We start from the raw sequence: 12,534 nt of genomic DNA on the forward strand, positions 1-12,534 counted from the left end.
CAAGAGATATAATGAGGTCATAAAATTTATACAACGCCTCCATTTATGCACCAAAATCAGATACATTTGTTCAAACTCCACATTATTTGGCTCAGTCGATAAAACGAAAAAGAGAAAAGTAGAGAAAAGTAGAGAAAATACAAGCAGAATTAGTCAAGACATTTGCATTCTGGACCTCAGCCAACACCATGACCATCTATAACAAGTAATCATCTACTCTTAATGGGCAAACGTTTTAAAGAGCGGCTCCATCGCATGGTTCGGCATGACTGCCTATTAATATTGATGAGCCGGTGTGTAACCTCATTACCGTCTATATAAAAATGTTAAAATACACTTGTTGTGAACCACAGGGGAAACGACACGCAAAATTTTGGCAGGTAGGAAGCATCTCTTCACACGGAGAACAGCAAAAACATGATGCGCTCCAGTGTGGGATGAGCAGAAACCCGACTGACCTCATCAAACAAGCTATCATGTTAGACTAGAAATGTGAAAATGGTGCTCTTTTAGAGCTGAAAATGCACTAGTTCTGTTAAAGCTTTGGCTTGTTCATTAGCTGTTTACCACATTTCTGTTTGTGACTTTATTTGATTCTTTTGAGTCTACAATTTACTGATGTACCATTAAAAAAATCAATAGTTAACCGCAAAACCAGTTATTATGTTAACACTGTAAATTATGATACATTTATGTGGGATAGATAAGACTCTTAGTGTTGCATCAATACACCAATAGGTAGCGATAAGCAACCTAATGAGCGAGTCACTGAATCGTTCATAAAATCGAACACTGATTCACAAAGGAACTGAATCATTAACTCAAATTGAATCAATATTTCAAAAACAGAATCATTCAGTAATGAAACAGCAAGCAATAGAGCAAAAACAGCTCCGTTTCATACATATAACTGTTAACTTCTTTAACAATTGTTTTATAAAAGTCATATAACTTCTCAGAATCTTAACATGACAGCGAATTAGTAACACTTTTTAAATACCAATGCACTTAATGTTAACTGTAGAGTTTCTCGTTGGCAAGTCAAAAAAAGAGTATGTTAAATTAATAAATGCATCTAACAGAAAAAAAATTCAAGCAAGAGGTTTCAGTTCATTAGAGAGTGTTGTAATAAGTGTCAGTGCTGAAATCTAAATGTTTTTAATGTTTTGCTGTTTGTCATTAGTGCGGATCTAGTTATAAATCTGACAGTTTTTCACTTATCTATTTCTCATCTGCACACTGTGCTCAGTTCCAAACAAATGTTGCTCATTTTCATCCAATGATATACAGCTGAAGTTTTGGTTTATTTTAATTACAAATTGAACCCAGGAGACGTTACACTGAAGGAAAAGTGTTCTTCTAGCCAGCAACCTTAGACATTAACAATTTTAATGAGATTATGAAACACAAATATATACCACATACATCTGAGCACCTAAACTGATTGATATTATAATACAATATTGTAATAAACTTACTGAAAAAATATTATATAAACATAGTGTCAATTTAACAACAAAATAATTACACTTTGAAAAAAAAAACATTTAATCATACTCCCTGACCTATATAAATTATGTAATAAGACATTTTCCTACCATTAGTGCAATTCAAGCTTACTTTATTGCAAGAAAAAAGTCAGAATTGTGAGATATAAACTTGCTCAAAATTGTGGGATATAAACTCACATTTGCAAGTAAAAAGTCAGAATTGAGAATAAAAAGCCAGAATTGTGAGATATAAACTCGCATTTGCTAGAAAAAAGTCAGAATGCGAGATATAAACTTGCATTTGTGAGAAAATAGTAAGAATTAAAATCTGAATTTTGCGAGAAAAAAAATCTTAATTGCAAGATAAGTCAGAATTGTGAGATATAAACTCACAGTTGCGAGAAAGAAGTCAGAATTGCGAGAAAAAAGTCAAAATTGTGAGATATAAACTTGCATTTGAGAAAAAAGTCAGAATTGCGAGTAAAAAGTCAGAATTACTATTTAAAAAAAGTCAGAATTGCGAGATATAAACTCACATTTGCAAGAAAAAAGCCAGAATCGCAAGATATAAACTTGCATTTGCGACAAAAATGGTCAGAATTGCGAGAAAAAAATCTGAATTTTGCAAAAGAAAAAATCTGAATTGCGAGACAAGTCAGAATTGCAAGATATAAACTCGCATTTGCGAGAAGAAAAGTCAGAATTGCAAGATATAAACCTGCATTTGAGAAAAAAAGTCAGAATTGCAAGGAAAAAGTCAAAATTGTGAGATATAAATTCGCATTTGTGAGAAAAAAGTCAGAATTAAGAGTTTTTATTATGCAATTTCTTCGAAAAACAGAGAAAACTGGCAGTTTTTATCTCATAATTCTGACAATTTTGAGTTTATATCACTCAATTCTGATAAAAAATTACGGCAATAACCTTTTTTCACTTTTTATTCAGTGCCAAAAACAGGCTTCCCTACATAATTGCAAGAATTCAGAAAAAATAGTCAATATTGTGAGATTAAAAAAAAAAAAATGCAGTTACAAACTTTATAAACTTAGAATTCTGGGGAAAAAAGTCAAATGACCTTTTTTTTTTTTCATCCCATGCCAGAAACAAGCTTCCATAGCTTGCTCATCTAAAACCACCTGACCTTCTAAAACAAAGTGTCGCCCATCTACAGTATTTATATTAAAGTTGGTTGCACACCAATGCAGTAGAAATAATTAGGAACTCAGGTGGCATGCTTCAGGGTTCCTGTGTTTGACTGACCTGCATGAGCGTCTGGTTCCACTGTCTGATCAGAGTCTGCAGTCTCCATGGCTCTGAGCAGTATGAACTGTACAATGGTGAGAGTCTAATTCTCTTTTGTGCAGGGTAGGGAACACAGAGACAGATAATGCTTTAAAGTCAGGGGCACAGGTTGTGCTGCGCAGACACCAGAGAAGTGCTGAACCGTGGGTACCTGCTGATTGGTCGCAGTGGGCAGAGAGTCTTGAAAACAAATCAGTGCAAGTGTGGAGGGATGTTATGTACCTATTATTTTAAGCCAGTTCTGGCACACTGGGTGCCCTAGGCGAGATAAAACATAACCCAAACAACATGGCAGTTCAATACAGACTATGTAAATTGCCTGCAAGTGGATAATTCAGATTCTGAGCTAATATACTGTATTATACAACAGTACTTTCTGGTCCTTGAATCAGATTGGCTCATAAGAGTGATATTTTAGTGATAACAGAACTCTTTGCGGTATTTCTCACAGTAAGTGTTATGGTAAACGCCCAAATCCACTAATTTCATAAAAAATAATGGTTTTGTGTCATGGAATGTAGTTTTTGAGGCGAGAATGTACTTGTTTAGACTTCTAATATGCTGTTTGTTAATAAAGATTACGTCTATTTGAAAATTTGCTGAGCTTGTTACTAGTTCCTTTGTTACTAGTCCTACAGTGATGTTTTGGAATTAGTAACGGAGGCTTGGGCTCAACTGTTGAACTTTCTACTTGAGATTTGAATCCATGTGAAAACTCACTTATTGTGTTTAATAAACTAAGCTAAGCTGCAACTTAACTTGACAGCCAGCGATCATGCAGTTTCAATGTATACATTAAAGCAGCTTTAATATTTCCACAATATTTCTGTTCCACAGAAAAAAGTCGTATTTGAAATTCACAATAATTAGGCTGTTTATTTGCATGCATTGTATGCTTTTGTTTTCCCTCAGTTCATTAAAGAAATTTAGCAATTAGCATTCAAAACAAAAAAGACTTAAAGGATAACTGTTGCCAAAATGCAACCTGGGCAGTTTTTTTACTGTAAACGAGACAAACTTATATCTAAAAGCATAATTATGACAAACGAGCCGTTTTTGAGATTGACCGTGATTTCGTTTTGTGGTCAATGGCCGTAGAATGGGAGTACTAGGGGCATACATTTGAGCGTATCAAAATCGATATTCTTACAACACTAAGAAGGTTCGACACACCATGAAACTTTGCTCGAAGTATCGCCTGGGTCTCTACACATGAACTCCAGCATTGAGAACATTGTTTGTGTACACAGAGTTTACTAAAAAGAAAGGTTTTGAACAACTCACTTACACTGTTTGGTTTGGGTTTCCGCTCGCAGCCGTCTTGCCAGTCAAGAAGTGTCGATCTCCGAATGCGAATGAATGGACTCCATAGGACGAAATATTAGGCTTATATGAGGCTCTTTTTACAACTAGAAGGTTAATATTGTTTTTCACTTGCGACAAAACAACAAATTAGCCGTGCATTTATATGGAAATATACTTTAGGAGCTATCCATCTTTACTCTCCTCGCACTCTGAGATCGACACTTCTTGACTGGCAAGACTGCTGCGAGCGGAAACTCAAACAGTGAAAGTGAGTTGTTCAAAACCTTTCTTTTTAGCAAACTCTGTGTACACAAACAATGTTCTCAATGCTCGAGTTCATGTGTAGGCGATACTTCGAGCAAAGTTTCATGGTGTGTCGAGCCTTCTTAGTGTTGTAAAAATATCGATTTTGATGCACTCAAATTTAAGCAAATGCATTTTTATCTCACGTTTGATTTTGTGACCACTATCGGTAAGGTTGAATGTAGGCGATATATAATTTTTTTTTTAATAGTGCATTAACCTTTAAGCATGACTTTGGACATTTAATTTCCAAAATTATGCAATATATACAACAGCCTACATAATAATATGTTCCCAAATTTGTAAATTAGATGCACGTTTGTGCACTGGAAGACCACAAAGCTTAGCAATTGTTTAGTGAATTTGCTTCAATATATTTTATAATGACACATAAATATATAATAATAAATAACATTTTATTTACATGCACTGACTGCTTTTTGTTTGTAAATATGTGTAAATTACCACAAGAACTTGAAACAAGTATGCAAATGACTTGACTAAAATGCTTGCACCTGATTAACCTGGATAGTGGGTGGGTTGTGAATAAGACAGGTGTGTAGACTAAAAAATATCATGTGCAAAAGCATAAAAATGTACCTTTACCTACATTCTTTTTTTGTACATGTACTAATACATATACTTTACTGCAGTTTCCAGATGAAGTGAGCACTATTGACAGTAAAACGACAACAACTTTTGCTCCTTTTTACACAAATTATAACAAGGACAAGGAATATAGATTAAAAAATAATTAAGAATTTTGCAGTTTCTTGCAAAACAGTTTTACCATAGTGCATAATTTGTAAACTAATACATTTTGATGTTTGCATCACATAACTAGCTTCACATGTTAAGCTTTTCTTATGTAGTAAACTTGCTCAGTAATGCACCCGGTACATTATTGCACTTGCGATACATAGCGTTCAAAGCCAAGTAAACGAGCTCAACGACTAGAAACAATCTAAAATGTCATTTTTATCTCATGTTTGATTACGTTAACACAATCGGTTAGTTTAGTGTAAAGTTTATGATATGGTACTTTCTCACAATAAAGCATTAAGCTTTTTTAAATTCAATTTTCAAAACGCTGCAATATATACAACAACCAACATAATAAAACATTGCCAAATTCATGTTCATCTGTTTTGGATAAACACACTCACTGGACATTTCACTTTTAAGGGGATAGTTCACAAAAAAATTAAAATTCTGTCATTAATTACTACACCCTCTAACGGGTTCGAAACCCGTTAGACCTTTGTTCGTCTTCGGAAGACAAACTACGATATTTTAATGAAATCCGACAAACAGTCTTTTTAAGCAAGTCTGACGATTTTGACAGAGAGGATGACTTGCAATTTTTTGCCCAGCTTTAATTATTTGAACCAGCACCACACACACGTGTTGCGGTACTCTTGTAAATGTGTGAGTAGACTGACACAGAACAGAAGAAATTGTTGAATAATACAAAAAGTATTCTCGTAGCTTCATAAAATTAAGGTCGAACCACTGATGTCACATGGACTATTTTAATTATGTCCTTACTACCTTTCTGGGCCTTGAACGTGGTAGTTGTGGTGCTGCCTATGCAGGACCAGAAAGCTCTTGGATTTCATCAAAAATATCCTCATTTGCGTTCCTAAGATGAACAAAGGTCTTACAGGTTTGGAACGACATGAATTTTCATTTTTGGGTGAACTATCCCTTTAAGTTGTTGCAAAAACTGCATTTAAGTCGAACTTCTTTTTACAAACAATAATCAGGAACGTTAATTAGCAAAGACACTGCAAATAGGGGTTTGCACAGTTGCAATCAATACCCACAAAAACTCTAAGGTGGGCATGGTGTTTGTTTGTGTTTTTTGGAGCTTACAAAATCGAACCGCATCTGTATTCACCTGTATTCCTGTGCTATCATAATGCTATGGGATCTTATCACAAAAAATATCAATAACAACACCACTCCGTCTTGTTTTAAGACATGTACTTTTTTGTGCACATTATAAAATCCTTATTGATCAGAGCTGATCCTCTCAGTTACGCCTGCAGATCTGATAAAAGTCTCTTTAAGTGTCTAATGGTAGGGTAGACTATGCTAATATATGACTGGATGCCAGTACGTTCGCTAACAAATAGCTGATGACAGTCTTTGCATCAACAAGGGCGGTCGTAATGACCGTCGGTGGTTGCAACACAAGAGTGAGGAGTGAAAAAAAATCAATCCTTTTCTCTGCTGGAATCTCTAATAATCATTGAGAACTCCTCTGGCCACTAATCAAACACCATTAGCGTTGACGTGAATAAGGCTCTTTCAGCACTAGCAGCACTGTAATGAAGATTAAATGACAAGCACAATGTGAAGCAAACAGGCGAGATTTAACTGCCAATCGGACAGACTCAAAGAAAACCCCAAGCCAGTGCGTTTTTTGCTTCTTGGGCCGTTTCATAATCTTTTTAGTCTTTTATTTCCCTCAAAAAGACTTGTAAACACATTAATATACCTGAACGCTAGTCAGTGTCGTGTACTGGTAGGCTTTGATGACCAGGTAATTGGCCTCTATATCAATCAATCCCAGAATCATGTACTTCCACCATCTTCTCTTCAGTATCGCCAGCAGATTCTCCTCTCCTGTGGGAAAACATGAAGGTACACAGTGAATTCACTTATTAAGAGAGTCTCCTGTGGTATAATCCGTTTTACACGATCAATACAAACTTATGTACAAAACTGTTTGGGGAAAAAACAGTCAATCGGTTGAATTTTTAGTCAATTAGGCTAAAGCAGCTATTAAAATCATCAGTTTGAGTTTAAACAAGCAGAACAATCCTGGAATCCTGGAGGTCAAAAGTTTACATACACCTTGCAGAATCTGCAAAATGTTAATTATTTTCCCAAAATAAGAGATAATAAGAGGGATCATACAAAATGCATTTTTTAAATGTTTTTTTTTTCTTTTTAGCACTGACCTGAATAAGATATTTCACATAAAAGATGTTTACATAATAGTCCACAAGAGAAAATAATAGTTGAATTTATAAAAAAATGACCCCGTTCAAAAGTTTACATACACTTGATTCTTAATACCGTGTTGTTAATGATTCACAGCTGTGTTTTTTTGTTTAGTGATAGTTGTTCATGAGTCCCTTGTTTGTCCTGAACATTTGAACTGCCTGCTGTTCTTCAGAAAAATCCTTCAGGTCCCAAAAATTATTTGGTTTTTCAGCCTTTTTTGTGTATTTGAACCCTTTCCAACAATGACTGTATGATTTTGAGATCCATCTTTTCACATTGAGGACAACTGAGGGACTCAGCTGCAACTATTAGAGAAAGTTCAAACGCTCACTGATGCTCCAGAAGGAAAAACCATGCCTTAAGAGCTGGGGGTGAAAACTTTTGAACAGAATGAAGATATGTACATTTTTCTTATTTTGCCTAAATATCATATTTTTTCATTAAGTAGATCCCCCTTTGAAGCTACAGAACATACTTGCATGTGTCCCAGAAGACAAAATAAGTTAAATTTACCCTGATCTTCAAATTCAAGTTTTAATGCATCATGTGTCCATCTGAAGCATCAGTGAGTGTTTGAACCTCCTCTAATAGTTGCATAATAGTTCCTCAGAGAAAAGATGGATCTCAAAATCATACAGTCATTGTTGGAAAGGGTTCAAATACACAAAAAAAAAATGCTGAAAAACCCAAGAATTTGTGGGACCTGAAAGAAACTGTCTGAAGAAATACAAAATATGTAAATGTATTTTATGTGAAATGTCTTATTCAGGTCAGGACTAAATAAAAAAGAGCATGCATTTTGTATGATCCCTCTTATTTTGGTAAAATAATTAACATTTGGCAGATTCTGAAAATGACCTTAACTGTATTTCTTATATGAAATAATGCTCTTTTGAACTATTTATATCATAAATATCATACTTTGCACAAACATATTAAGCAGCACAACTGTTTCCAACAAAAAGAAATGTTTCTTGAGCAGCATATTAGAAAGATTTCTGAGAGTGGAGTAATGATGCTGAAAATTAAGCTTTGCATCACAGGAATGAATTACATTTTAAAATTTTTGATATATAAAGCAGTTATTTTAAATTGTAAAAAGTTTTCACAATATTACAGCTTTTACTTTATTTTTTATTAAATAATTGCAGCCTTGGTGAGCATGAGAGACTTCTGATGTCAGAGTACAACGTAAAACACTTTCCACAATCCACATTTTGTAGGTTCATGAGATATAGAAGTGTACAATACATAAGCAAAATACAAGATTATTTAGAAGATTATAAGAAAGATCCAAATAAAAATAAGCTTGTTTGTCCTTTCCACGAAACTACACATTAACCAAACAGGTCTACAGACTTGTCTACTGATCCAACATTGAGGAAATAAAATAGAACAGCCTGTTTCTTTTTTATTAAAATACTGCAGTAATCTTTTGGCACAGCAAAGCTGTTCTTGGAATAAATATCAGTTTTCTATAGAATCCTAACAGCAGAAGCACTGCAGGTAAAAAAACAAGATGAACAGAACTTAAGAACAAAAGTCCTTGCAGACATTCTAACTTTGCACACATACTTAGTTTCATCATTATGTATATTACTTTAAAATGAGGAAAGTGGAAACGTGATCATTGATCACCAAGTGTCCTTCTCACTTGTTTTGATTTTCTAAGTGAACACGAACTCTGCAGTGAACAAACTTATTCTTGACATATTCTAGAAACTTTTAATTGACAATGGATTGGATTTCTTTGTAAGCCCTTATAAATTAATTCACTAGGCCTTTTCAACATGTCTCGGGGCTTTTGAAAAAAGCACCTGCTCTGCCGAGCAGCAGACTAAGAATCAGAAAATAAAGATAATTGCTTTAATCTAATCGAACACAAAACAAATGCTTTGGCAACTTCCACAGTCTTAAATTTAATTAGGAAATGAAAGTTAAGGACAAGTGGTAAAGTCAAGCAAACATCTGCAGACCAAAAAAACTAAAGATTACTGAATGAGCCGCCGGAATATAAAGAAAACATATGTCAAGTGTTGGCTTTCATCCGTATGCTGTGACTGTAATAAACTAAATGTACTTAACTCTATGTTAAGAAGTAAACAATTTAATCCATTATCTACTGAGATTGTATGAAAGACACTGGTACAATAATTTATTGTGCAATTAAAGGGAATAACAGATTGTAGCAAGTCATGCTCCAAAAATCAACATCAAAATAGCCATAAACTACTTATAGAATCACATTCAATCACTAAACTTGAATGTTATTAATAATCAAAGTCAGCGGATCTCAAATAATTTGTAAACGGAAGCTGACCTGGAATCTTTTTTATTTAGACTGGGAATAAAATAAAATAAAATAAAATAAACCAAAAATCACCATCAAAATAGCTATTAATATGGTGAAATATTACCTGAAATATTTTTAATTTAGACTGGGAAAAAAATAAAATAAAATAAAATAAAAAAATAGCTATTAACTGCCATTACCTATGGAGAAATATTACCTGAAATATTTTTAATTTAGACTGGGAATAAAATAAAATAAAATAAAATAAAATAAAATAAAATAAAATAAAATAAAATAAAATAAAATAAAATAAAATAAAATAAAATAAAATAAAATAAAATAAAATAAAATAAAATAAAATAAAATAAAATAAAATAAAATAAAATAAAATAAAATAAAATAAAATAAAATAAAACAAAACATCAAAATAGCCATTAACTGCCATTACCTATGGAGAAATATTACCTGAAATATTTTTTATTTAGACTGGGAATAAAATAAAATAATATAAAATAAAATAACATAACATAACATAACATAACATAACATAACATAACATAACATAACATAACATAATATAACATAACATAATATAACATAACATAACATAAATAAAATAAAATAAAATGAAATAATAAAAATAAAAATAAAACATCAAAATAGCCATTAACTGCCATTACCTATGGAGAAATATTACCTGAAATATTTTTAATTTAGACTGGGAATAAAATAAAATAAAATAAAATAAAATAAAATAAAATAAAATAAAATAAAATAAAATAAAATAAAATAAAATGAAATAAATAAAATAAAATAAAATAAAATAAAATAAAATAAAATAAAATAAAATAAAATAAAATAAATAAAATAAAATAAAATAAAATAAAATAAAATAAAATAAAATACAGCCAATATAGCCATTAACTGCCATTACCTATGGAGAAATATCACCTGAAATAGTTTGTATTTAGACTGAAAATAAAATAAAATAAAATAAAATAAAATAATCCAAAAATCGACATCAAATAGCCATTACCTACGGAGAAATATTACTTAAAATTGTTTGTTTTTAGACTGGGAAGAAAAGAAAAGAAAAGAAAAGAAAAGAAAAGAAAAGAAAAGAAAAGAAAAGAAAAGAAAAGAAAAGAAAAGAAAAGAAAAGAAAAGAAAAGAAAAGAAAAAAGAGAACCATGATCCAAAAATCATCATCAAAATAGCCATTAACCACCATTAACTATGGTGAAATATTACCTGAAATATTTTTTTATTTAGAATGGTAATAAACTAAACTAAAATAAACTAAAACATTTTTTTTTTTGAATAAGGTTTAAAAAGATATTTTTTTATTCAATCTATTAAAATTAAAATGCATTGCTTTGCGCTGTATGTGTAATTTTAATGTCTCAATATCGGCTGTTGATCTGTATTCATTCCTTGCTATTCAGTTTCTAAAACCTGTATAAAACTACAATAATTGATTTAACAGCTGTAATTAAGCTTTTAAGTGTGACTGTTAAATGGTTTGAAAGAATAAAATGAATGAAAAATGAAACAAGATTCTCATAAGAAAAGCTGAAATGAGATGTCACAGGCAAGGGCAGATCTAATTCGACGTCAATGACAATCAAATCCTGCAGATGTCAAATCCATTCGCAAACATGTACAGAAAAAGCATGTCTCCTCAAAGGTAATCAAACGGTTTAATATAGATTACAGTAACCAGAGACCATAATAACATTTGCGGATACCTCTCACTGGGGTCAGATTTGACAGTCAGGAGAAAAGTAATTTAAATCTGATTCATCTGAAAACAACAACAGAGGATAAAAGCACTGGAAATATGATAGAAACAGCATGTAAGATCTCAAATCTCTCTGATGATAGATATGCGATTATATTAGACTTCCGATCTGTGTTTTATAACATTTTAAAATAAAATAAAATAAAATTCTGTTCACACTGCTTTTTCTACACACTGTAAGCAGGTAGTAAAGAAAATTTAAATCATACAGGTTTCGAATGACATGTGGATGAAAATGATGACCGATTTTTCAGCTTTACAGGGATATATGACACTGAACCATTCTCCATGAGGAATATCATTTTGCTTTCGAATCATATTATCTATTCCCACCTCCCATTCGTGAGAATGTTAATGGTGTGTGCCATTATATCGACTTTAACGCAATGACCACAGGCAGCAGCTGTGACAGAGATGTCATCATAGTGCTGGTCGAATAAGGAAGGAAAAATTACTCTTAAAGACAGGTCATTCTGAGAGACCATATAATAATCCCATTCCATTTCTAAAGATGGACCTCTCGACAGACGACTCTTCTTCACACTGGCAGCGCGGAGCCCATATGTCCTCAAAGTTGAGATGGACACCTGCTGCTGGATGGTCTCAGATTTTAGGAAAGAGATGTGAAAAGAGCCAAGATCCATTATAGAGTTGAAGTCAAAATTTTACAGAATCTGCAAAATGTTAATTATTTGACCAAAATAAGAGAGATCATATAAAATGCACGTTGTTTCTTATTTATTACTAACATGAAAAAATATTTCACACAAATACGTTTACATATAGTCCACATGAGAAAATAACTGAACTTATAAAAATACCCCACTTAAAAGGTTACATACACCTGATTCTTAATACTGTGTTTTTTGTTTTGTTTTTTGGTTTAGTGATAGTTGTTTGTTAGTTGTCTTCTTCAGAAAAATACTTTAGGTCCTACAAAGTTATTTTTGTGTATTTGAACACTTTGCAACAATGACTGGTAGGTAGGGCTGTGCAATTAATCGAAATTCGGTTTCGATTTCGAT

At 32.4% G+C, this 12,534-nt stretch overlaps 1 protein-coding gene across 1 annotated transcript in view; it reads right to left on the bottom strand.

The window, feature by feature from the left end:
- The window catches only part of LOC141331532 (solute carrier family 35 member F1-like), a 48,587-nt gene extending 36,434 nt beyond the window's left edge, over window positions 1-12,153 (bottom strand). Inside the window, exons 1-2 of the mRNA XM_073836588.1 lie at window positions 12,027-12,153; window positions 6,904-7,031 (exon numbers count right to left, since the gene is read on the bottom strand). Of these exons, the coding sequence (XP_073692689.1) occupies window positions 6,904-7,031; window positions 12,027-12,153 (255 nt within the window). The remainder of the gene's footprint in view (window positions 1-6,903; window positions 7,032-12,026) is intronic.
- Between the last annotated feature and the right edge of the window lie 381 nt (window positions 12,154-12,534).

The sequence above is a fragment of the Garra rufa genome, chromosome 3 (assembly GCF_049309525.1).
Source record: "Garra rufa chromosome 3, GarRuf1.0, whole genome shotgun sequence".
Lineage (NCBI taxonomy): Eukaryota > Metazoa > Chordata > Actinopteri > Cypriniformes > Cyprinidae > Garra > Garra rufa.